The following is a 27,404-nucleotide window of genomic DNA, read 5'->3' as shown; positions in this document are numbered from 1 at the left end:
ATTCTTTGGTGTAAAAAAAATAAAAGCAGGACGGAACAGACTGCTTAGAGATAAGCATCTTTGAAGAGGTATCAGGGCATGTGGCAATGAGCAGAAGTTCTTAGAGCTTGTTTCGGTTCTGAACATCCAGTACTTGATCTATTTAAAATGTGTATAGCCTGTTACAATTGCGATTGTACAGTCATGGATTGCACATTTGTATTAGCTTGTTTGATGACTTGGCAACTTGATGTAGCTTTGAAGCGTTTTGAAATGCAAAATTTCCTTGTTTCACTGTAGTGGCATGTAAGCATTGCAAAAGATCTTTTTTTTTTTTTTTTTTTCTCTGTGAAGAAAGAATACAAGGCCAAGCTCTCTGAAAAGGCTGGTGTAGTTAATTTAATGAAGCCACGTTGGCACCTGCTTTTTACTTCAACAGAAGCTACAATTTAAGACTTGTCTTGGACCTGATAGTAATTACATCACCAACAAAGCAAATTCTGCACGTTCTTCAGACTGCTGCAAAGGGCTGGCTGCTATCACATTCAGTTGAATTTGCAGAATAAGTTTACTTCTGAAGCAATTTGTTTCTAAAATGTCTGTCTCCTATCCCCTCCATCTGTATTATTGATAGGTTATGGAGTCCCTGGCTCCTGAAGTTAAGGTGCCTTGCTGAGGCTTTCATAAGTCATCTGTGCTGTTCACATCTGTGCTTTGGATCACCTTGGAGAGACCTGAGTGAGCGCTGTCGGCCAGCTGCCAGTTTTGATATATTTTTTTTATTTTTTCCTGCAGACATCGGAAAAGAGTAACGTTGCAAAAACCGGTGCATCTCAAGGGAAGGAAAATGTTTTGTAATGATTGCTTGATATGAAAATTGACAGAATGAGTCCTGTAAGATTCCTCTGTGATTTTGTCCTGACATATGCCTTTAAATGAAGGATGGGTGTATTTTTGTTACTGCACTAGTGGTTTTTTAAATTGTCAGGATCACTCTCTGACTATTCATCTTGCATAAAAAAAGTCAGCAAAAAAAACCTACTTAGGTTGTTAGAAACCTCCATCTTTCTTGGGTTCAGGCTGTACCAAGGTACTTCCTGACGGACAGAAAGATCATACTGGGAAAACACACCACTGCATCTTCCAGTACAGCTTTATACCCTTAGCCTTGTTGAAGCATGTTCTGTTTTTCAGTTAGATAAAAAAAAAGTCCTTCCTTCTCCCCTCAGCTGATCTCTGTGATTATGGATGATTTGTTCTTTTCTTAGGACAAAAGAATCTCGACATTCTTTTTTAATAAAAAATATGCTGCCCTATGGATACAGATTTTGAGGTTTTCACACAGCTTGAAACACTTGTGACTGTGCTTCCATATATTTAAGACCTCCATTCCCCGGGCCCAGGCAGCCCAGTAACCCCGCCGCCAGCTGCACGGCCTGCACTGCGCGCGGCAGGAACGCAGAGGAACACAGGGCTGCAGGCGTTCCCGAAGGCAACGCCTCAAGCTCTCCGAGCCCGCAGCGGCGGGGTCCGGCCGCCGTGCGCTGGGCGATAGGGCCCGGCGGGCAGCGGCAGAGCCCTGAGGGCCACAATAGGGCCCGGCGAGCGGCGGCAGGGCCCGGGGGGGGGTGGGGCACGACAGGGCCCGGCGGGCGGCGGCAGGCCGCGCTGAGGGACCAACCCGCCCGGAAGCGGCCCCCGCGCTGTCTCCGCCCCTTCCGCCACCCGCGAGGAGCTGGTGCCGGCGGCCGCCACTTCCGGTGGGGTGATGGGGTGCTGGCGGTGGCCGCCGCCGCCGGAGAGAGGGAGGGCGCGCAGGAGCCGCCGCCGCCCCGGGGCCGGGCGCTGCGGCACCGCTACTTAGCGCTGCTGGCTCGGCGGCAGGTGAGGGGAGGGGAGGTGAGGTGAGGAGGCTCTTCCCGCCGGGAAGGGGCCAGGCGCTCGTCCCGCTGAGGTGGGGCTGAGGGTGGTGTGTGCGCTCCGCGGGTCTCGGCAGGGACAGAGCTGCCTCGGGCCGGGGTTGTGAGGGGAGGGAAGTGGGCTCGCCCGCCGCAGGAGCGGGAAGAGCCTCCGGCGTGGGTTGTCTGCGCTGAAGCCCGCTCCGCCGTGGTTCGTGCGCGTACGGTGCGCGGGCTGGGCTCCGCTGAGGTGCGGCGGCTCCCCGCGCTGGCGGCCCGGCGCTCCCCTGCCGGCTGCTGAGGAAACCACTCTCCTCAGAAACTAAAATCCTGCTCGTTTCTCCCTGAAGTTATTCCCTCTGCTGTAGAAAGGAGGAGGGGGTTAGGCTCTGTGCCCAGCCGCGTCGGTTTCCTTCTGAACTGTGCACGTTTTCTCCGTGACAGGCTGAGGGGGCAGGGGAGGCGCTGGGCGGGAGGGGGGCTCCCAGCCCAGGCAGGTGGGGGCTGGCTTCTTGCAGGGTTTATTTTTTGTTATTGTAGCAGGTGTAGGAGGAGAGGGAAATCACTTGTTTTCTCAGTCCTGTGTCAGCCTGCCCAGGAAACAAATCCTTTCTGGAAATGATGCTTTGTGTCAGTCTTACAGTTGGATAACAAACCAGTCGTGCCAAGGCAAACAGAGGCTGCTATCTTGCAATTTTCAACTCCAGTGGTGTAAAATCAGTGGATTTTCTAAGGGCAAAGTACTTAGCTTTGAGTCAAAAAGCTTTTGAGCCTGTAGGATTTGATAAGGCCTCATGGGAGAGTGCTGCTGCCGGTTTGCACACCTGCTGTTCAGGTTTGAGGGTTAAATGGAGGAGTCTGCCTGGACCCGACAGGTTTTGTGTGAGTTCAAGGCCTGGGTGTATTTAGAAAGTTGAAACTTTGCAGGAGCTGTTGTCCACTCAGGTTGTCAAACCTACGCTGACAGTGCATTAGGTGGCCTCTGGCGCTATTCACTTAACGATTGCTGATTGCTATGTTTAAAAAACAATACTTCAAAAGCATAGGTTTATCAGCTGTGTAAGTTGACGGAAGAGGTAAATGAGAGGCAGTTTTGACATCCACGTGTTTAGTGGGTTTGTAACTGGAGTTGAAGTGGTCTCATGGTTTTGTATTTGATGCCTCAGTTTGCAAAATTCGCTTTATAAAAACCCGACACATGTTGCATGTTGTAAGATGATTTGATGGAACATTCCAATTGTGCTAAGTGTGCTCCGTCTCCACGGAGCCCTCGTGCCGCTGGCCCAGTGTAGCACAGCGTCAGTGCCACCCCTGCAGAGCTGCTGCTCATGCAGTGTTTTGGAGTGGCAAGAGCTCAGCAAGATGTTTCCTGGTAATTAAATGCCCCTCCCGGTTGATGGGTGGGGGCCCTTTCTGGGTATCGGAGGTAGTCTTGTTCTTCCTTTTGCTTTCTGTGATACAGAAAAAAGGTGGAATTAACGCAGGACTGGGGCGAACTGATTTTTATACCCAGTGGAAGGAAGTTCTTTGGGAAGTTTTGCAAAATGTTGTTGCGAAAGTGCTACTTGGATGTGAAGGAAACATCCTGTAGATTTGTAAAGAGCAAGAATTTTATCTTGTTTGCTATTCTGTGTGACCTTCTTTTTGCTGGCTGGTTGGGGTCTTTTTTGGTAATACACAATTAAAAACACAAGTTGTCCTAGGAGTTGAGATCTTTCAGGCTCTGTACTATCACTCTTCATACAGAGCTCAGTTTTGCAGCCTGCTAAGCAGGTTGAGATCCATAAACCATATTACATTATAGATGCTGATTTGATAATCACATAACTTTTAAGGGTTTTTTTTTATTACTTATTTTAATACATCTGGAATGAGGAAGACTCCTAGATTTTTCATTAGACCAGAAAGATGAGGTTGTAAATGATTGTGGAGAGTAAGAACAGAGTTTCATTTAAGATGGTGTGCTGGTTTTAATCTGGATGGGGAGTTTCCTCATATCTTCCCCTATTTCCATCCTAAGATGAGGCTGTGGGAAGAGAAGAAAGAAATAAAAGGGGGAAAAGCATATCTGAATTGTTTTGCTGATGAGTTGTATAAGGATAAAGAGCAGAAAGTGTTCCGTTATGAGATGGATATGCTGTTTCTTGAAGCTGGAGGAAAAAACACTTGACACGTGACATTTAGTATGTGAAATGTTCAAGATCTTGTACAAATATTAATGCAATACTGTGAATTGCATCCTAAGATGAGTGGTGGAGTACTTGATCAGTTGTTTAAAAATCACTTGTGTGTACCTCGAAGTATGGTGATAGGATAAAAATGTTTTGTTAGCTGGTTAGTAGATTAGGAGTTGAGCTGTTCTTAGTGTTCACTTGAGTACAGTACAACCCATTTGGTTTAATGAGGTGTAAAAGTCAGGGAGCAGTATGTGTTCTGTTCAGCTTGCCGCAGTATGTAACTGCTTTTAGTGGTTCTTAAGACAAGTATGTTTAGCTTTCAGGACTTTCTGTAGCAGCTGCTGTCAGTTTTGCATGGAGGCATTCCAACAGAAAGACTTCTGAGTTGTACAGAGCCAATCTTTGATTTTACAGTACTGGTTCTATATTTTCCACAATGCAGCACTTCAATAAATACTTCTTGAAAAGCACATCTTCATTGATGGTTTAAAACCCAAGACATACAGTAAACTAAACAAGTGTTACTTTATGAGATTTCTTATCTTTACCTTCATAAATAGCACTTAAGACCTTTGGGTACAGCTAAGGTACTGCTGATAATCTCACTAACTATAAATGTTTATGAAACAACTCCGACAGCAAAGGCACTAAGTACAACTGAATGCAAGTTTTACAGGGATATTTCTGCATTTGAAATTGTTGTATGCTTGCCTTAGGAAAATACCCAGTTTTTCAGTCTCGTGGTGGGTGTTGTGCTGCATTTGATCAGTTTTATATATAGTATAGTAGCTATTGTATTAAGAAAAACCTTGAAAAATCATGTATTGTTTTTGCAAGCGGTCTTTTTCTCCAGTTGTTTACAAGATACTGTACTGTATATGGTGGCATTTAGAGGGTAAGGCTTAAGTCACTGTATATTACATGGCAATGAAACCTTTGGTGCTGTTTGCTTTAAATAAGCACTGGAGAATTCAGAGTTTTCAGGAAGTGCAAGCGACAAGCTTTTGATGCAAGTCAGCAGAGCATCCGAGGCTTTTGACACATAACAAGGCAGTGCTGTATGTTCCTTTTCCAGCACAGGATTACTAAATTGGTATGTGACAGTAGCCTTATTATTGCAGGCTGGCTCAGCACATGTTTTTGAGTATAGCTTTTTTGTGCTGGGGAGCCGAGGCCTCAAACCTGGGTCTCGCCCACATTGTGAACCAGCAGCCTGCGTATAGAACAGCTTTTCCCCTGGGTGCGAGATGTCATGCTCCTAGGCCAGCGGAGCCAGCGAAGGAGAGGCTGAGTTGGAATTGCCTATATTCAGACTTCAGCCTGAAACCTTCCACAAAGAAATGTAGGTTAAATCACTTGAGATCTGATCGTTCTTCAGCGTTCTTCCTAAAATTCCTCTCAAGGAATTGAGAATTGAACCTAGCCGGGGCTGAAATCAAGAGCCCATATCATCACAGGCTCTCCCAGGCACATGAGGGCAGGTGTTGAAGCAGTAATAGTGCTGGTAGAGTTCTGCATGCCTGTCCGGACTAAACAAATCCAGTCAACGTGCTGTGAACTGCTGCGGACATAACTAGGTTCTTATTTCACCATTCAGCCATGATTCTGGTATAATGTATATATATATATAAAATCACATTTTGTTTTTGTAACAAGACTGCAGTTAGTGTGATATTAATGCTATTCTAGAGTACTGATAAGCATGTTCAGCTTCCCGTGTTTTTACCTAAACATACTGACTCAAAGTCTGTATGCTGGGAAAGTTAGGGATTTAATGGTTGACTGGCAGTAATTCAGTAGAGGAAAAAATGGTGGAATATTGGGTAATCATTCTGAGAAAGGTTACTTTTCCATGTTTAAATATACATCTAGGAAAAATATTGTGATAACAGCTAGGGTATACTTGGCATCTCATTTCTTAAAATGCCCTAACCAAATTGTAGAAATGTTCATGGTTCATAAAGTAAAGTTTTTCTTTTAAAAAAATAAACATGTAACATGTGCAAGAAGTGCACGTTCAGTTGTGTTTTGCTGTTAACTGAGAGGCTGGGGAAGGAAAAAGAGAAATGGGACACATGATATGTACTGCTGATGAGCTGACTAAGTATAAAGTCACAGTACCAAGAAAGTAATCAACTAGCTAGCTACAAACATTGCTGATGTCAAGCGAAAAGTATATTTTGCCCTCTAATGCTTAAGTCTGCTTGCTCTGTGTTACTCATGCATATTATTCATCATTAAATAATGTTATCCGTTATTTGGTTTCAGTGATAAAACCAGTAATGTAGAAGGCGAAGTAGTTACTGGTGCTGTTTTCTTTCAGGAGAACGAGTACAGTTATCTAGGTAATCTCTTTATTATCTGTTGGTCTCTTGCTACGTTAGTGTAACAAATGTTTTGTGGCCTGGCCTTCCTAAGCTTCAAAAGTTGATAGGAGCAGTTGGGCGCAGAGATCTGTATTGTATACCAAGTGCAGAGACTCTTAGGGAGGGCCCTTTTTACCCTTTAAACCACAAGAGTGGCGCTTAAATGAGTAGTCTGAAGGAGGAGGCAGTTTCTGAGTTTAAAGAAATTGCCTTGTCATCAAAACTGATCCTTAACTGTTGCTGTTGAGATGAAATTAGCTACCAGCTGTGCACAATGGTTTAAATTTGTTTTGCATAAGTGGTTGTTTCTTTGTTGATTTCTTCGTCTTTTCCAGTTGGTTACATGTCTTGTCTTTGACAGCTCTAAAAACAGGAGCGGGTCCTATCAGGTTCATCTTAAAGTTAATGTAGACTTTCTCCCAGGTCCAGCCCATTCAGTAGTGACCTTTGATGAGTATGCTCACTCCGTGTTGTAATGTTACTTTTATTGCGTGTTTGGTAAGGGTTGATTTGTATTCCTGTAACGCCCAATGAAGAAATGCCAGGCTGGTGTTAGGCTACTTGACTAGTGACGAATGAACAGAATTCTCGTTAGGGAGCGTTGCCTGACTTTGTCCTCACAAGTTGCTTTGGTTAGAAGACAAAATAGTAAGTGGATCATATTTTTGGTGAGTCTGAATTTACTGCTTTTAGAAAACTTGTGATGGTTACAGTGTTATAAAAACCCACTGATTAATGATTTTTTCAGTATTTCATCTGTGTTTCTGAACGAGGAAAGCTGGAAGTCTAGATAAGCAATTCGAGTTTGTTTGCTTGTTTTGCTGGAGTAAGGTAAAAATAGGTAGTACAAAGAAGCTCAATTAATTGATCACTAATTACAAATTATATGTCATAATTCCTTTTGTTAATAGCTGTGTGAGCCAAGTAGTTGTTACAGGTGTTCTGAACAAGACTTTCAAAAATAGTAAGGTAACACAGAAGTGAGAAAATACCCTTTTGTGTGTAGAAGGAAGAGTATACAGTAAATGCAGAGATTCTAGTGGGGCTTTATGGATGTTTTGTCAACTGTTTAAGTCAAGATATGAACACATGTATACATATTGGCTGTGTATGGAGTTTTGAGAAATTAAAACTAGGTGTTAAGTACATGTTGTTAATACACAATCAACTCAAGAATATATTCAGAAGTGTCACTCCCTTGATTCTTTTAGAAGGGCAACTTTGCACTTGTTTCTAATCTAAACTTTTGTACTGCTGGGAGGTCTCATTGGACAAATTGAATCTTCTCTGATATAGAATAAAATAGCGTGTGGTCCTAGTAGATGTAAGCTAATTAGATGGAAGGAAAAGTTGCATACACTAATAAGAGCTACTTCTAATAATAGGTACAGTACCTCTTTAAAAAGAGAAGGGAGAAGGGAAGAGCTTCTTGTTTTTGCAAGAGCTATGCCCCTAAAAAAGATGTAAAACTGTGTTGAATATTCATGATGGGTTTGAGTACCTGTTTACTATATAGAGAAGCTAAATAATAGATTAAATAGGCTGTTTCCTTGCTTTCATTCTGAAAACCTTGAATGATATATGTGGCACTGGTGTATTGTACTATCTTGTATTTTCTGAGATTTGATTGGCATGATTGAAGCATTCTAGTTAATTAAGCTGTTCTTTCAAGTACAAAAGAGCTGTGAAATTGTAGCTGTTTCTTAGATGGTAGCTGTACATAAGCCACCAAATATAAATTATGCACAAATCCATTCTGTACTGCTGTGGGTCTTAAATATTGGATAGGCTTTTTATTACTTCTACATCACCGGTAGCCTTTGAAAGTTTTTTCATGTATCCCATCTAACATTCAGTGGTGCATTTTTTTTCCTGGTGGTTGTTCTTAACTTGTTCTGGTGACTTGTCATCAACATGTGACTAAAATGGCACTGAGATGTCTTGCCTACCTTCAAGGAATATTCTAGACTTAAGAAAACAATTATTGAGAAATCTGTATGAAGAGAATACCTCTTTTTTTGGGTTTGGTGTGTGATGTTAGCTATTACCACGTTGCTTTTGAAGATGCTTTGGAATTAAAGCTTATGCTCTAATTTCTAGTTATGTTATTTCGAAAGCTGAATATTTTTAAAGGCTTCACAATATAGTAAGCAAGCATCTGTCTTAATTACTGAGATTGAACAAAGAAATATGATGACTGCACTGTCAACATACAACTAAAGCACCTCAGGTCAATAGAATCGTAGATCCCTAGTTTTAAGTTTACTTGGAAGAGGTGGAGGGGGAAGTGTCATGCCACCAAAGCTTCAGTATATAATTTAAAACAGCAGAATGTATTGGACCTGTAATATCACAGAAATACAGTGGCATTTCAGTAATCTTTGTTAAACATCAAGTCTTCTCTTTCTCTGATATGTAACAGGTGATTTTTTATTGGCGGATAGAGAAGGATGATGGCAGGCAATAACCAGCTCTGCATTCGACGTTGGACTACCAAGAACGTGGCCAAGTGGCTGAAGGAAGAAGGATTCTGTGAATATGTGGATGTTTTGTGCAATAGACACAGGCTAGATGGAATTACACTGCTGACACTTACAGAGTATGATTTACGATCCCCTCCTTTGGAAATCAAAGTCCTGGGGGATATCAAAAGGCTAATGTTGTCCATACGCAAACTGCAGAAGCAACATATTGATGTCCTGGAAGAGCTTGGTTACAACAGCGATAGTCATGTTGGCACAACGTGCCCAAGTGTTGGTTCACTACAGGGCACAGATTGGTTTTGTAACGGCGAAGTACCTCGGGACTATGACGGAGCAATTACTGACTTGAATGGTGATCAGTATCAATATGCAAATGGAAAAAACAAACACACTACACGAAGACTGGACCCAGAGTATTGGAAGACGGTTTTAAGTTGTGTGTATGTCTTCATAGTGTTTGGCTTTACATCATTTGTCATGGTTATAGTGCATGAGCGAGTACCTGACATGCAAACATATCCACCTCTACCAGACATATTTCTAGATAGGTAAGAAATTTTCTTTTAAAACAAAGTAGTAACCTCATGGTGAAAGTGTAGGCTGTCTTTTCTTCATTCTCGAAGTTTCATACACTCTGGAAGATGCCTCTGCAAAATAGTAGTAATTAGATTGTCGTAAACCCATCTGCTAAGATTGAAATGCACATCAGTTAATGCAGAGATTTAGTATTCTCAGGGAAAATAAATTGAGCTGCTGTTCTACCCAGTTTGTATTTAATTCTGTGTCTTCATCTAATCACAACATGGGAATTTCCATCCTCTTATTCTAGTAAAAAGGGTAATGGTCAGCTGGCATAGGTAAGCAGCCATATGCTTTTTCTGAAATCCAGATGTTTCCTATGAAGCTTAACATATCTTGATGCAGAAAAACTTTTGATGGAGTATTTTGGTCTGCCAGTGAGCAAGGAAATTGAAAGGGAATAGCACTGATGCTGTATTTTTCTTGTCTCCCGAGCTGCTGTCAACTTGTTGGGTGGTTTAGGGAAACTCTGAGGCAGAATGAATAGACCAGTATCTTTTTTAACTGTAGAGTATCTGTGTACTAAAACACTGTTACGGCTCAGGCACCCTGCTCAGTTTGTAAAGAAAATATTCCACTTCAGGCAGAAGAGAAAGACAGTAGCACATGTGAAATTCTAGTCATTGACTGCAGATTAATAGAGGATAAATGCTCCCTTTGAGGAAGTGCAGGTGCATCGCAGAGAACTTATTGTCTAGAAAGTTTTAAAAGACAAGATAAACCATTTAAGAGTTCAGTCTTTGTGATCTCCTTATCCCTGTCAGTAATTTCCATTTTCGTGAAGTCAGTAGGACTTTAATCTTTTGAGTAAGTTGCAGAGTCCCCCATAAGTTTAGATAAAACTTAGCAAGAATGGACCACATCCAGCAGAGTGGAAGAGGGGAGAGAGGACAGGAGCTATGACATTACTGGATTTTGTTCCTCAGGCACTACCACGGTTTTCAGTGGGCAGGAGGATGGGGGAGGTTGGAAAGCAGCAGTTCACAAAACAATGCGAGGGAATTACTACAAAGCTAGAATTTGAGCAGTGCTTTGTTACCCCTTTGTATCAGGGGAAACATCTAACTATGAGGAGCAGCCTCTCTTGAAACCTGTTGATCTGTATTTTGGTGTAATTGCAGAGTGGAAATTGTTATTGGTGCCATATGTGTGCAAGAAATTCTTAAATCTTTTGATAAGCAAGGCTGAAAGATTTACATGTGATTATCACTGAAATCTAACTGTGAAAACAATTTCTATTTTTTCTTAACACTTCTGTGCAGTTGTGCTTCATTACAAGTATTTAGGATTTTAGACTGCATCGTTAATTGTGTTGACAAGGCATTCTTATAAGCGTAAGCAGCATAATTGACATGATACAAGTTTGTGTCACAATGAAAAAAGTTCTTGGACAACAGTGGTAGAGGAACACATCCTGTTAGTATATGATGCATTAATTAAGAGAGCATACTAGAGATTTTCTTTGACTTAATGAATTCTGGGTAAATGCCTGCTGAAAATACATTATTAGAAAGGAGATAATGTAAATAAAAAGTAATTCAAATTCTATTTCATTCAGTCTAACAGAATAATTCTTAGTTGTAGTCTAAACTGTCGTTAGACTAATGCAAGTTTTGTAGTAAGGACTTTGTATGCCTTTGTACTCAATACTGAGACTAGAAAGAAAAAATAAACCTTTGTATTTATAAGTTAACTTTCTTGCTTCATCCTTTTTTTGGTTTTTTTTTTTAGCGTCCCTAGGATACCATGGGCTTTTGCTATGACTGAAGTATGTGGTGTCATTCTTTGCTATATTTGGCTGTTGGTTCTTCTGCTTCACAAACACAGGTACGGTGTATAAAATCCAAATTAACTGCTACTTAGATTCAGAGAAAGGACTGTGACAAGAATTCATGGTGATTGTTTAAGACTTTCTGTTCAGTGAGAATCATGTAATCTTCTAATATGTCCCTGTAAAAACGGATTAGGGAGGGTTTAATCAAGAATGGTGACTTGTGAATCTTACAAAGGGGTAATCTGACTTTACTTTTCTACCAGATTTGTATGTAATTTCCTTCAGAACACGTGTTTGAGAGTTGTCAGTAAATACCTTCATACAATAACAGTTTTGTATATAAGAAAATTGTATGAGAGTGAAATTCTGCAGGATGACTGAGGCAGCCTAGCAGCTTGCTGTCACTAAAGGGTAGGAAATCCTTTTGTGTGTGTTTTAAGTTAAATTTTTACCAGTTTTGTTGATTTTTATCAGTTTGCCAACAGAAGGTATGAGTGCCAAAGCTGGTAGGAGTGTAGCTGCAGAGAAGTGGAGCTTACCTGTACAGTAAGCCTGCTACAATGTTTCACCCTGCCATGTGGAACCATACCTTTACAGTACTACTGATTTTTATTTTTTTTTTTTACTGTGAAACTTGCAGCAATGATGAAGGGATTTAATGGGATTAAGTTGGGGTGCAGGGGGATGTTTATTGTAGCTTTCCTGATTTAAAGATACAATGTATCAGGATTCTTGCAAGCATTTCTTCTGTACTTTTCCCAGATCTATACTTCTGCGAAGGCTGTGCAGCCTCATGGGGACAGTATTCTTACTACGCTGCATTACAATGTTTGTTACCTCACTCTCTGTGCCAGGCCAGCACTTGCAATGTACTGGAAAGGTAAAAACTTTAAATGCTTTAAATTATTTTCTTGTTTCCCTTTTTAAAATATTTTATCTCAGATATGATTAAGATTGTTGTGACCATAATGTTAGATGTGTGTTTGTTCAAACGACATCATCATTTCTCTGCTGTTCCCCTCCACACACCTTCATTAACTGCCATTATGCAGGCAAGCATGCTTAGGGGTCTTAGAAGCACTTGCCACATTGGAAAGGAGACAGTTCCTTGTGGAAGGGTTTTCAGAGCATTTCACAATGTAAACTGGAAAGAATACATCATAGAAGTGTGCATTTAAGATAATGACTTCATGAAGAAAGTCTGAAAGTGGAGTAATTGCTTCTTTGTCTTGTTGGATGTATGGTTTCAAAAAAAAAACCCAACCCCAAAACCTATTATTATTTCACCCTTTCACCCTGAGAGATATTCCAGAACACGGGATTTTATGGTTCCTAACTTTTAGTTAGAAGACAGTTTAAGCTGAATATATTGGGAGCTTAACAAAGACACATTGGGAGGTTGAATATATTCAAGAAGACCCTGTGTGTAAATCACTTGCAATAAAATACTCTATCTAAATTCCAGTATTCACCAGAGGTATGATGTATACAATTAGTAATTGTAGTTACTAGTGTGATTCGCTGCCATGATGAAATCCAAATATGTGCTAACCTGCATTTTAATAAAAGACCCAACATGATAAACGGTATTAAACATCCATAGCTGTACAGCTAACTGTAAGGACATACTGTTCAGGCAGTGGGGTTGGAACTTAGTAAAGGTTAATGTTACTGTCTTTTAGTTGTATGGCAATGTTTGGGCAAAACTCCAGCGGGCATTTGCAATATGGAGTGGCTTTGGAATGACTCTGACTGGAGTACATACGTGTGGAGATTATATGTTCAGTGGCCACACTGTCGTCCTGACCATGCTCAACTTCTTTGTCACAGAATGTAAGTACAGTGTGTCAATACTTCGGTGTCCCTCAGTGTTAAGAATACGTACTGCTTGCTGTCAACCAAGGGTGTGAGAGCGTAAATGCTTAGATGTCCTTAAGTATTAAGAATATCTGCGGCGTGACCTCCTCAAAAAGTTCAGAGCGTTACATCTAAGCAAACAGATAGAAATTTGGATTTCTGTGCTGTTGCTCAGGTTTGTGACTGTTTACTTGCAGCCAGGAGAGGAACAGCACTGCTCAGATTAATGAAAGGATGGATAGGGCACATTTGACAGAACACGTGAGCCAAGAAAATTGGGAAGGCTCTCTGATTTGCTACTGAGAGAATACTAGGGAAAATACTTACTTTGTAGGCTTCTGTAGGTATCTGCCACTGACCCCCCCGTCAGGGGAAACACCTGACTAGGTGGCTGTATGTTCAGTGTAAGCCCTAAAGCCAAAATACAAAACCTCATGATGAGTAAGAGTATATGAAACAGTAGTGCTTCTCTGTAAATACAAAGTGTGATTTGATACATTATACAGTAAGTAAATAATAACTAAGGTAATTAGTTTATCTATGATTGAATGACTGCAGTAACAAAGTAATGTATGTTTTATGACATAGTTCCCCTTACTACATGGAAAAGGCATGATTTTCATTAAAAGAAATCAGTTGAACAAACAGTTCTGCTTTGTGTGGTCCTAAACCATTTCAGGATGCTCTGTTAATCCAGAAACGTGTAATAGCTGTATTTGTAAAGGAAGTCATTGATAGACATTTATAACTTCTGTGGTTGCTTTTATTGGGTTTATTGGACCTGTAGATGTAAACAGTATTTCCAGATGAAGATGGTGACTTCATCACATTTTTGGATAAAAAAAAATCTGTGCAAAAACCTGGAGCGTTTGGGCCTGGATTTCACAATGACCCAGATTGTTGAGACATTCAAGGTTAGTCGCTTTCTGTTTTCTCCTAGATACACCAAGGAGCTGGAACTTCTTGCACACCTTGTCCTGGGTCCTGAATCTCTTTGGAATCTTCTTCATTTTGGCTGCACATGAACATTATTCTATAGACGTCTTCATTGCCTTTTACATCACTACAAGACTCTTCTTGTATTACCATACGTTGGCTAATACTAGAGCATATCAACAGAGTAGGAGAGCAAGGATCTGGTTTCCAATGTTTTCTTTTTTTGAGTGCAATGTTAATGGAACTGTTCCCAACGAGTATTGCTGGCCCTTTTCAAAACCTACCATACTGAAAAGATTGATTGGCTGAAGAGTGTGTGTGACAGTTCAGATTTTTGTGAAGTGTCATGACTTAAGATCCTACAAGGCTAGCTGTGGGGGGATGTAAAGTAACGTTTTTCACTCCGTGATCTCTTCCTCCTTGTCTTGTTTCTTAGATTCCTAACCGTGAAATAGGGTTCCTGTACTTCACAGGGATGTGTTTTGTTTTCTTGTTGCTGAAATAGAAAACGATGCAGGGAACGGTAGAGGCTATCAGTGAACCGTGAATATAAACCAGAATACTGTTACCCTTAGAAAGGTTGTATGTGAGTGTTATGTAACTGTAACCTCAAACACATGCTTGTACTGAATAGAACAGACCCTTTACAGGTCCACATAGTCTTCGTTACCTGACGTGCCAGCCTTTACATACACTAAAACATTAGAACCTGATGAAGACTTTCTTCTAAAACAGTCATAAATGTAATTTTCAAAACAAACTCTGTGTATACTTAAAAGACTGAGGAGTACTGTGTCATAATGAAGAAAGCAGTATAGTTCCTTGCTAAAAGGGTCTCTTAACTGTTAAATAACAAGTCTTAAAGTATAATTGACAGTATAAATGGTCTGCATACAGGTTGCCAAAAATGAAAGTCTGCCTTGTGGCTATGCAGTGATGTCTTTTTTTAATGACAGCTTATTTAGTCTAGTCTATCAGTTGTCTGTATGATTGTTCTAGCACTTGGAAGTTTTCCCTTTTGTGTTTAACTAAATGAGTTAAAGTAAATGCTACATGCACTGAAAGTAATGTTAATTTAGCTTTAGTGAGTTTAAAGCACAAAATGACTTTTGTGTGGTTTTAATTGCTTTATACCCAAACCTGTGCATGCGTTTTAGGAGCAGCTCTTTAACATTGGAAAAATGGAACAGTTACCTTCATATATCTTACTGTCCCATAAATGGATGGGGAAAATGCATGTAGTAACTCTATCAGGAAAAGTAATAGTGAGTATTGGAAATAGTGCTCTTATTGATGTATGTTTTAGCACTCTGGTGTCAACAATATGGTGACTATCTCTGGATATATATATACACAGTATATTTGTTTATATATATGTAAACACATGCAGTATAAGTTCTTCTAGCAAGCGTGAAAAGAGACTAGTTCTTAAATTAAGTTGCTCGTTTACTACACCGAAAGATAAAAGTACCATAAGCAGTTGAGTTTTGTTTGTTTAAAAAACAAAACAGGCACAAGAAAACACCCACAAAACCCCCAAACCAACACTCCGAGTCCATAATGTGTAAACAAGGGTCACACAGCTGGTAGGTAACTTCTTGTGCTGTGGTTTGTGAGGGGGCAATATTAACGTTGGCTGTAGAGACTTTTAAGTTAGATTTATGCTAAATGAAGACTGATAGGTAAAAGGTGCAAATCAGAGAAATGGTTTAGAGCATTTTATTTGGTTATTGCAGTTTCAGAATAGGTATGTGCAAAAGGTAATGTAAGTCAGTCAGCCTTGGAAAGTTAGATTAAGCATTGCCAGTTTGATACAAGCTGACTTTTAATGGCCACAATTACTTACGTTTGCATGAAAAGGAATCCCTTGGGAATTTTAAGACATGTCTTGGAGGCTTGTAACTTACTGTGGGCTACTCCTTGCTGTATTGTGTTTCTTTTATAAACCTGGATTGTACTAACTTGACTATCTTCCCCTCTCTGTAGTACATTACTCTTTTAACTTAATTTAGCTCCTATTCCACAGAGGAACTGTGTGTCTTAGAGTATCTCTGCCAGCTGTATTGAGCACACATACATTGTACTATTCCGCAGACTTTTATATTTGTAACATTCCAATTTTTTAGCAAAATTGCAGGTTTAATGCTGTATTGTTCTATCTGCCGTAGCCTGGTGGCTCCTGCCATCCAGATTGGGGGAGTATGCTGACACTTAGAAAAAAAGGAAAAAATATTTTGAAAGATTTGAAAGATTTTTCATTTCCCGTTCTTACCTTTCTGATTTCAGAAAAGCAATTTGAACATTCCTCTTGAGACTTTATAATCAAAGAGTTCTATTTGTTAATTTATATTTGCCTTTGCAATGCACACACAGTTGTGAATGTTGGTGAGTTTTTTTTTTAAACTCTAGGAAGCATCTGTTCTCTGTATGTGCAGGATTGTTTTCTGAGTTATAACGTATGGAGAGGTATGCAGTTAAACTTGCAAAGCTGCTGATTCTGAAAAGAACCATGTCAGTGCTAACTGCTGTAGCTGTGTCTGAACTGAAAAATTACTTTGCAACTTGGACATGCAGGAGAATTTTCAAGTGCAGCCCAGTGTAATAATGTTTACATAAAGTAAAGCTATATTTCAATACTTTCTTTTTTTAACTGGAGATCATATACTTTGAAACATAAGGCTTCTCTTTTTTCTAATTTAGTTTTTCAAATTCTGTTAAGTAAATCCATGTTTTAAATCAGCATTGGCTGTCGGTGGTTTTTAAAGGAAGCTTGTTCTTTTGTGCTGTTTTTCTTGATGCTAAGTATCTGAGTCCAAGATAAGTAATAAACAGAGGTTGGTTTTGTGAGCATAAAGTGGGGTTAAAACATTGTCAGGACAATTCCCCACTTCTGTTTTTGGAATTTTGTGTTGTCTGTCTATAGACATGCAAGGGTAAGGCTTGAAATTGCTAGAAGACAGAAAAAATCTGATCTCCCATGCCAAAGAGCACAGGTTGGTCTGTAAAGTTAGTAATGTAAGCTTTATTGTTAATAGATGGAAACAAGTTGCAAATAACTGACAGGCTTAAAATTCTGTATCTTTTTTTCAGAGAGTCGGTGTTCTAAAAACATTTTGCAGCTTCTCTGCTGCTGACAAGCACTTTCAAGTAAAGGCAGCAAAGCATCATTGGGCCTTGGATTTAATGCTAAGTGTTTTTAGGTTGTCCTTCTCCCTTCTGTTTGTGCGCTGGTCTTTTTGCTGTCCTTTAACTTGCTGCACCTGTTGTGTGCAAACTAATCTTCAGTGGTCTGTGGGAAGCGCACACATAATCTGAATTCAGAGGAATGAATGAATTACTGTGTTACGTCAGCGAGTGCAAGTGTCTTAACACTAGTAATCTAGTCCAGTAACTAATCAAGTAGAGAAGTCTTAACTGAATAACTCTGGATATATGGAAGCAGGGGAGGGTCGCGTATTTTTTTGGTAGCTTAGCAAATTGGTAATATTTGAGACTTAACAATAGTCTTGAGCTCTTCCTTATTACCAGTTTGGGGATATATGTGCACATGCCTGCAAGTGATAGACACATAGACACTGCCCCCCTCTTTTTTTTTTTGTTTTGTTTGTTTTCTTGTTATTGTATCTTATGACACAGCTGCTTATAATAGCTTTCCTAAACGTTTCGCCTTTAGTTTTCACTTTCTGGAAGATCCCTTAAACTAGTGAGTTTATGCTGTTACACCTGCATACAGAATTTGGACATCCGTAGGTGTATATTTTAGCAAGGTTCCTCCAGCTGTTCTTGAATAACAATACAGAAAGCTTCCATATATGCTAATTATCTTAATGTCCTCTGGTAAGCAAGGTAACACACAAGTGTTGGTACAGAAATGTAGATAGGCCTGAAGTATTTAGATGTCCAACACTAGCAAAAATTGGATGGATCCTGTTGGTATACTGCTTGTGATGAAGCAAATAGGTATGCTTAACTTTAAGCAAATCACTGAATACTCTGGATTTCAGTGAGGGTTACCATTTTAGTTCAAGTATTCTGTTGGATAAGGCCAAGCGCATGCTGTGCGTGGTGTGGTGCTACGGTAATGGGGAACAGGTAATGTCACTTTTGGTTTTCCCTCTTTTTTCCCCCCCCATCTACTATAGAAGGAAACATTCCAGTAGAATTTCAAAGAAATTATTACTTAACTGTGATCTCAGAGAATAAATCAGTAAAAGAAAAAAACCCACCCAAACAAAAAAAACCCCACAAAACAACAAAAAGCCCCAACAAAGCATCAAAATAAAACCTTGAGAGCTGTTTTGAGAAGCAAGAGTCAGTTCAATGACTTGGGGGGGAGGGGGAAGATGTTTTTTGATGCACGCATGTTAAATAAGGTTATTTAGAAGTATTGAAACCCTGCAATGAGGATAAAAGCATAGGTTCCTATAATCTTTTCTGTACAGCTGTCTCATGTAGTGCCAAAAAGAGCACCGAAGGGGAGGACAGAAGGGTTGAACTTGGGACATCAGTCTTTTGCAAGGCCTTTGCCATTCCTTGGATTTTTTTAAGCAGTGCTCGCATACATAGTGCTACTTGTTCATTATTATTTAGCTAGTTTTTTGATGTGCAAAAGTCCATTTGGTTTTCAAGCACCAAAACTGTTGTGGAGCTGAGTCTTAATGATTAAATACACATTTGAAGAAATAGCAGATATCTTAGGGAAAAAAAAAGTAGATTTTGTGGATGAGGAGCACAAGAAAAGCAAGCTGTAATGACGGTGGTTTTTCATCCTGTCCACGTAGTTCCTACTGAAGAGTTGACAAATTGCAGTAATGTACAGACAATACTGATTTTCCTGGGGTTTTTTGAATAGTCTAGGATACTTTTGTAGAAACTTGACCTGTAACTATGAAACCTATCATAGTCTTGTCGAGATGGAAGTATATTTGGCAGCAGTGAGCCAGCTTACCGTCTGAACTGTTTTGTGCATGTGGACTTTATCAATCAAGTGTTAATTGATAAACCATTGATGATTTATACAGATTACTATTTCTGATGTATCTTTTGACATTGTCGCTATTCTAGTTGAAACAGTATTTCTGGGGGGGGGGGGAAAAAGTCCTTTGGAGTGAACCTACTGATGTCTTGTTCGTTATATGAAGGAAAACACCCAAAAAACCCTCATAAGCCCTCAGCTCAAACACTATAGTATTGTGAACACTGAACTTTCCATGTAGCAGTGTCCTGCATACTTACCATTTGCATCTTAAGAAATTTGCAGTGAGTATTATGTACATAATTCAGTGACATGCACATTTTTAAAGCCAGTTTGTAATAGGTGTGTAAAACTTAAGGTGACAAATGTGGAACACAATAACCTAACCTAGATGCCCCGTGACTGCGTAGTTAGAAAGACTAACTCTAACTTTAGTTTGCTCTTTCAATTAAGTTTTGTCAAATCTGAGAAATTTCTCAGATGTGAGAAACCACAAACTGCATTGTACACGGTACTTAACGTAATAGGGATGCAGGAACGTGGCTTTTGACACTGAACAGTTCGTTCAATTTCGTTCCAACAGAGAAAATAGTATTACCTAATGGCTAGAAGGTATGCCAGTGAAGTTTAAAGTGAGTACTGTAAATAAGTAAATATTGTTTTGATTCTAAACTCGGATTGAATTAATATATTGTTTTATATCTTTGTTGTATTAAAACGTATTTAAAAGGACTAAAATAAAATATTTGAAAGATGGCAAATGTTTGATTTATTTTATATGTAAAATGATGGCTTATTATCTCTGTTAGTGTTGTGACCATAAAAGTGTGCCTGAGTAATCTAGGGTTTAGAGTTTTTTCTCCCCAAAGCTCTGTTTTACTGGTGTGAAAACATATGCTGCCTAATGCATGTATTGGTATGCCTGATGTTTTTGTCAGTTGTAAATTGTTTTGGCAGATAGCTTTAATATTTGTGTTATTAAAAAATTTATCTCATCTTGAAGATCTCAGTGAAGTATGAGAAGAGGGCTTTCAAAGACTCTTCAGCTGAAATAACTTTAATGTCTCTGGGTGTTGGTGGTGAATAGCGTTACAGTAAATCAAGAGTATAAAAACTATTGGAAAAATTGTGAAAGAGTAAAGATAACTTCTGAAAACTTTTATACCCTTCTAATGGGATTGTATGTTAGGTTTGTTGTTACTTTAAGTCACGGATTTCAGTCATCTGGTATGTGAAAGGATGTGTACTTGTTCTTAAAACAGTATACACCAGGCATGCTGTGCACCCTGGAGTTGTATGTTCGTACTTGTAAATGGCAATTTTGAAATGTGTTTTGTGACCTTAATCCAGCTAAAACGTTCGTCAGTTAGCGTGAGCCAGGTAAACTTAGCATACTGAACTGTTAGGAAGTTTTTCATTTACCTCGCTCTGAATTAAAAAATCTTGATCGATCTGATAATTTAGAGAAAGAATCCTTAATATGAAGTCCTTCCTCAGTGTGATATTTTTTTTTTCTTAACTCAGTTGTTAAAGACCAGATTTAAAAAGGAAATGGGTGTGTGTGGCACAACACAACTTTCTGGGGAAAAAAAAAAAAGGTACTGGGAAAAAGGAGGAGCAAAAGCAGTAACATCCAGTGTACCAGTTGCAGAGTACTTACAGTGGCCTTTAGTCTAATATTCTGGGAAGCAGTAGATTGTGTTCTAGGCAACTTTGAGTACGTGCTTTGTGCATGGTAAAACAGATTGGGAAAACTTCCAGGGAAAACAGCTGCCTGCTTCCAAGAATATGTTACAATACTGCTCAGAGATGTGGACTTTGAATAAAAAAATCTTTCCCCTCTTTAGTAACTTGCACTTCTCAGTGTTACAACCAGAGCTATCAAGAGAAATAGTTGCTGCTACTTGTAATGAAGAAATAAACCAGACTCTATGGAGATGGGCTTTAGCTTGGTGTTACAATGCAGGTGGAACACCTCTCCCTAGCCTGCGCTCTTACTGGGTGCAATTGGGATAATCAACTTCAGATGGTCCTTCTCAGACCGCTTTGTTCAGGTGTATTTTCAAAACTCTTGTAAGGAAATTGGTACAGAACAGAAGCTCCTATCCTGATTAGTGAAATGCATGACATGAAAATACCTTTAGGATCTACAAAGTGTTTAATTATATCATTGCATTCTATCTCCAGTGAACTTTTCCAAGGAAGTATATTCTTATCTATTAAATGTGGAGGTGTCAATCTCATTTACCGTTCAGCACTCAAAACATGTATTGAATTGTTAATCTTGGTCATTCATAGAGCTGTCGTAGTTCATGAAGGCTGAGCATATTTTCAAAACTCGCTGCGGGCTAACTGAAATGGATTTCTTGAAGCATAGGTGTGATGGTATCACGAGCTCTTTCTCCAGTATGGAAAACAGGAATGCTGACAGAAATATAGTTGGGACATGCTACCTGAATCTGTTACAAGTATGTGCCTATACTTCAAACTATTTCTGGAGAAATAGCTGCTCTGGGTGAGATAGTAATTAAAGGTTACAGCGACAGTCTTAAGCCTGCAGCTACCTAGGACGGGTTGGTTTTTGATTTCGGCACTTGCCTATGACAAATTCTGGTGAAATTCCAGGCTCTCTCTGGATTGCTAAACAGCTGCCAGAAAATAAATAATTCCTGTTGCTGTCAAAACTGTACTGAAGTTTGATGCTAGGACAGGTACTCACTGGACTGTTTATAGTAATAATTTGACTTGTGCAAAGTATTGACATCCAGTTTGGTAACTGTTTTTTTTCCAACAGTGTTTTTTTATAACAGTGTTGGTATGTTCCAGAGGTTCTTTTCAAGCTCTAATCTCTAGCATACCACAGCAAGCAAGATCGGTTTGAAAAGAGACAGGGAATGCTTCTTTTCAAAGAAGCATAGTTCAATTAAAATATAAAAAGCAATTAACTTTTTTTGTCCCTCATTCTGCTAAAACTGAGCCTGTCTCTCTTGCTCACTGGTAGAGTCTCGAGTACTGTAATTGGAGGCAATAGCCCTAAGAAGAGGGGTAGAGAGGAAAAGGAGACAGCGGCTGGCCACGAGTTTGCACTGCAGAGGGTCTTTAGTAGAGCAGGGAAAAGCAGTTCATTTCACAAATACTGTGGAGAGTGGAAAATGAAGCTCGGGGTGATTACCAAAACACATTATTCAAGAGGTGATTGTGTCCACTGAGGAATCAGTTTGCTGTACGAACGGAAGCACTGAAAGGGGCTGATAGACCAAACTGCAGTTTTGCTGGCTTTTGCAACTGCGTTGCAAGTCTCATCACAAAGGCCCCTCCAGAGCTTAAGTTTTTGGATTGAAATGATTTCATCATGTTAGGCAATGGCAATTCTAAGACATTAAGACTTCTGTATCCTAATGGTGGTACTTAAAAAAAAAATTTCAGTAGTGGTTTTGGATTTTTTTAACGTTGGGGGGAGGCTTGTAATGCTGAATATGCACAGAACAATAACCTGATTATGCATGTTTAAACAATAGCCATAAAACTGTTACACTTGTTTTGTGCCTGCTTCTGCCAGAGATAAGTGATGTTCTCCCCATCCTCCTGTGCTCCAAGGTAAGCACGAGCCGTGCTTTGTGGAGGGTGGGAAGCAAAGGGCAGCGGGTCCTGCCCGAGGAGCGGGGTGACGGCGGCGCTGTGCTCCAGGGGGGCCTTCAGAGGCGTGCCCCAGTTGTTGGCAGAAAGGGACAGTTTGACCTAGAAACAAGAGCCAAAGTTAGGGAGAGCGAAGGCAGTAACATAAAGCACTGGCTCCAGCTTCTGCGAAACCACATATGTTGTTTTGCACCAGATCAAGCTCCGGCCAAGCTAAATCGCAGTCAATGCCCACATCAGGCCTAGATTCTTGCAGCCCCTGTTTTATTTCTCAGTAGATTTCCATGTATCTTTGCAAGCTCTGCCTTTTCTTGCGAGCTACCGACTTGACTCGGGGAGGGGGGGGCACCCCTGTTAGCCATGCCCTGATGAATGCCTCTGCAGTGTGTTACAGGGGGAACCGCTCGCTGATAGCAGTGTTTCTGAAGAGGAAAGCAGGGGTTAGCCCAATGCTTCACTGAGGGTGCCAAGAAGTGATTCAATCTGTGAGTAACAGAGGGTTGCGGTGTACTCATCCGAAGGCTCTGCCTCCGTTTCTGTCCTGCCTACTAAGAATAGTCACCCTGGCTAATGCCAAGGGGTGTAACAGCCCCTCATGTGACAATCGCACGCTGTCAGTCATGAGACTGGAAATACCTAGGAAAGTCTCTGCTAAGCAGCCCATGCTGAAGGTCTCTGGCCATTCCCGAGATGGCTCCTTGCAAAGGTGGTCTTTCACAACGACGGTCTTCAAAGCATTGTTCTGGTTTTCTCTTAACTGGGCTGTTTCTCCGAGCTGTGGGTTGCAGTAATTGAAAACCAGAGCTTTAGCAGAAGGCTGATGACTGCTTCTGGCCAGCTGGCAACGTGAAAGCACAGTCAGGTGCCACCTCTGCCCCAGAGCCGCAGAAATGCTGCCTCGGTGCTTCCGACGGGGATTGTCCAAGCAGGGATGGGCTGGTGCAATGGCATGACCGTGTGTCCTGCTGCTGCAGTGTGCACGCTGGCTGGGAGCAGACCAGGGGTTACATGCCAGAATTAGCTTATTGTGCTCCAGGAGTGGTTGCCTACAAGACAGAGTTACAGCAGCAGCTAAATCCCCGGCCAGGCTCCTGCTCGGGCATTCTCTACCACATCCAACTGCATCTGAGTTAAATCCACGCCTGCGCTTGCTGGCGTGGTCGATGGATGCTTCACAACTTGTGTCGTTTTCACTTTGGCTTTTCGCTGGGGATGTAGACTATGTCATGCGATGGCTATTGATTTGCCCTTGGTTTTCCGCATACTATTTATACACAAAAATCCCTCCTCCGCTTTCCCTGCGGCATGGGGGAACAAGCGGGGAACAACAGAACAGCCCAGATCGCTGCAGCGCAAAAGGAAGTCACAGGACCTTCCCTGCCAGCACCGGTGCGGTGAGCACGTTATCCGTGAGAAGACAGTAGCCTGAGCTTACCTTGGGCTACCTGGTGTATGTATTCACATCCCATCTAGGTGTCCAAAGCCCAGTGCCAACTAATCCGGTACTAATAAATGCTAGCACGTCAGGTGCAGGAAGAGTTGACACCTAGAGTTGCGCAAAGACTAAAGAACCCTAAGGAAACCCTTTGACTTGATCTTAAGAAATCCACCCTCCCGCCCCCCATAATGTATAGTATATGTATAAATGCGCATATAGCTTTCAGTATCATTCTTTGTTTCAGCTCTTAGGAGGTGCCTGTCCCCAGTCTCCATATGTGTAAGATGTGGTAATTTAAACCCGGTTGGATGCAGGTCCCTGGCATCTCCAACTCCAGTCTAACAGCTGAAGAACTGTGTGAATTCATTCTCAGACAGGTAAGACAGACGCTGGCTTAGGAAGGCGGTTTCCTTACCTCCCTCTAGTAAGAAATGAGGGAGTTTGATGAGAGCGCACTGAGACAAATAAACTCATCAGTGTTTCTGAGGGCATTTATCAGAAGCAGAATAAAGGTAGCTTGGGTTCCTTAATCAAGTGCACTGTCTTCCCTAAATATTTAATCTTAATGTTGAGTGAAATGCAGTGTTCTAGAAAAGTTTTCTCCTTTTTAGGTCACTAAGAGGAATTTAGGTTTGTCTAAGGATTTCTGTACACTGATGTTCCCAAATGCAGGAAAGAAAGGGTGAGGCTGACTTGGATTGACATCTATTTTCCTGATTCCTTTTCCTTCTTTTCTTCCCCTCAACCATGGAAATCTTACAAAGCTTGTGTTGTATTATGTCTTCTAATCATCCTTCCTGTGGTGGTGTCTTGCTAGATCTCTGCTAGGCATGAACTAACCTATCAGCTACCTACAACCACAGGCAGAGTAAGAGGACTGACACCTTATTTAGATATAGAAACCTACGATGCGGTGTGGCTGACAAGATAGTTGAGTCTTTTAGGATGGACCTGTGGGGAATGTCATGGCAAAAAAACTCAGAATCATGCTGTCCGTTAGGCTGGAGATCCCTTCTGGCACAAGCCTTACATGCTGCAACGTCCTTTTTGCTGCTTGAGCACAGGCCAAAGGTAAAACATCTTTGGAAGGCCTTTTTTCTCTGCCAGAAGTGATTAATGGAAAGCAGTCGGCCATCAGATCAGAATAGCAAGCTGGAGTGCCAGGATCCTGCCAAAAGAAGTATGCTTATGCATTAAGATTGCTAAGCGCTGGCTTTTGTCACTTGAACATCTGTATCCTGCTCTGAGGATTTCAAAGCACATCTGAAATTCATCCTCCTGGAAAACGAAAGCACAGAAGTAGTCCCAGGCATGCCAAAGACTGCAGTGGGCTTAATCAGACAAACCTTTTATACTGCATCTGGCTTCTCAGATAGCTTGTTTAAAACAGTGAGAGTATCTTCAAATAATAGTCTCTTGTATCTAAATTCCCTGAGCAGTAAGAAATCAGGCCTGCAGTCAAAGAAAATAAACACACTGCTAGTAAAACTGCCTGTTTGTGCCTGCGATGAACAGCTGAGTGAAACTTCAAAAAAAAAAAAAAAAAAAAGAGAGAGAGAAAAAGAAAGCATACACAATTGTTCTCAGTCCCACACATCTAGCAGTCTGCGTAAGCCAGCTCACCACGACCTTCCGGGCTGCTGGCAGTGACAGCCGCAGGGGCACGGAGAAGGCAAGGCTGTAGGCTGCTTGTGATGCTGTATGCTGCAGAGAAAGGCAGGGAGGCAGGTGCCTCAGAATGCATCCACAGCATCGCTTCACACTAACTGCAGCCTGTGTCAGAAACAAGCTGCCGACTCTTGAAAATGGTGCTGGAAGCATGGAAGGCCGGAGACGGAAGGTGTCACTCACAGGAACAACCACAGCTCAGCTGAGACCGCCTGGGATGGGGTGAAGCTGTACACGGTGTGACCTGTCCCGTATCTGGCGCTCACCTGCCCGTGCAGTTAACGTTACGCTGTAGTACTGAACAAATGGGAGCAGCCAGATAATGGCACAAAGGTCAGAAGTCCATCGTACCACTGAGTCGGTCGTCCTGGACTGTGCTGGTGGATATACAGCTGAAACTGCAGTTTATTAATGCAAAGGTCGTTCTTTTAGGGTTTTTGTTTCAACTTTTATTACTGCTTTTTCCCAACCTGAGACACTGTCAAAAAAATTGAATTTCACAGGGTTTGACTTTCAAAGGGAGGTGATTCTGCCCTTCCTGGCTTAGAAGTGTTTGAAAAAACCATGAACTTAATTGTCTGAGGGAATTCACACTCCCAAAGTGTAGGTGTTTCTGTTTGCTGCTGCTGGGTGAATCTTCCGTGATGGCATGACCCTGGATGACACAGTCATCCAGCTGAGGCTTGGCAGGCTGCTGCTTGATGGAGCTATTTCCCGTGGTCAAGCAGAACAGAGATGCCAGTGTACAAGCATTTTGCGAGTTTTATTTTCGGCTTGAATCACTGTGGAAGCCTGGAACCTTTCCTCCTGGGTCTGAGAACATCCTTCTAGAAGACTTACCTCCACATGACAAAAATGGAGCAAAGGCTCACTTCTCTTGCCGAAAGGACTCCTTCCTTGCGATCACTCCCTATGGCCTATGAACCAGATGCTATTTCTCTGTATATGCCCTAGCTAGCCTCTTAATGTTTATGGCTTCCTTAATCTGTTGCTGGGTTAATTGAACTGTTGGCCTGTGTCCTGCTGTGAGTACCCATCAAGTGAGAGAGAGAGCTCTGTTCGGTTGCCAGTCCTCAGTGATGTTCTTTTTAAGAAATGTGTATTGCGTGGGTCATTGCTTGCAGGTCTTTGTTCTGAAGATATGTCTTTGGTTGTAACTGACACTGATGAAGTGAGTGATGCTGAATTTTCCCACAGCCTGCACCTGTGAGCCTGTCTGCAAACACATGCCATCCATTTTCCCCAGCGCAGGCTTTTCAAGTCTCTGCATCACACTGTATCTGAAAGCCAGTCATTTTCAGCAATAACTTATACCTAGTTTTGTCACATTTGGTATATCTGGCTAACACAAGATAACTTTTTGAAAAAAAGTTAATGCCCATTTGCCTTCCAGGCCGCATAGACAATAACATTGTGATCATTAGAATAGTTCTTGATGGTTTTCCTAGGTTGATGCATGTTGTCTAGGCTAGTTTTGAAAACACATGTATATACAGATACCCATACAAAAAGTATTTCTTCCTGTTCCTCCATCAAAATACAAATTTTCAAAAATTGACCTTTTTTAATCTTACAATATGTAGTAAGCTTTATGCTTTTTGATTATAGCCACTTATATGATAAAATTGCTACTTTCTG

At 41.0% G+C, this 27,404-nt stretch overlaps 1 protein-coding gene across 2 annotated transcripts; it reads left to right on the top strand.

The window, feature by feature from the left end:
* The first annotated feature begins 1,707 nt into the window (after window positions 1–1,707).
* Window positions 1,708–19,135, top strand: SAMD8 (sterile alpha motif domain containing 8). Of its 2 annotated transcripts, none has more exons than XM_040606453.1 (6): window positions 1,708–1,863; window positions 8,843–9,451; window positions 11,214–11,309; window positions 12,019–12,136; window positions 12,939–13,089; window positions 14,054–19,135. In XM_040606453.1, exons 2-6 carry the CDS (start codon window positions 8,871–8,873, stop codon window positions 14,356–14,358), a joined length of 1,251 nt encoding a protein of 416 aa, XP_040462387.1. In that variant the 5' UTR covers window positions 1,708–1,863; window positions 8,843–8,870; the 3' UTR covers window positions 14,359–19,135. The 2 variants fall into 2 exon arrangements, with proteins under 2 accessions (XP_040462387.1, XP_040462388.1); XM_040606454.1 differs by lacking the exon at window positions 1,708–1,863 and adding an exon at window positions 1,913–1,933.
* The last annotated feature ends 8,269 nt before the right edge of the window (window positions 19,136–27,404 follow it).

The sequence above is a fragment of the Falco naumanni genome, chromosome 9 (genome assembly GCF_017639655.2).
Source record: "Falco naumanni isolate bFalNau1 chromosome 9, bFalNau1.pat, whole genome shotgun sequence".
NCBI lineage: Eukaryota > Metazoa > Chordata > Aves > Falconiformes > Falconidae > Falco > Falco naumanni.
Note: the sequence above shows the minus strand (reverse complement) of the source record. Positions and strands in the feature narration are given on the sequence as shown.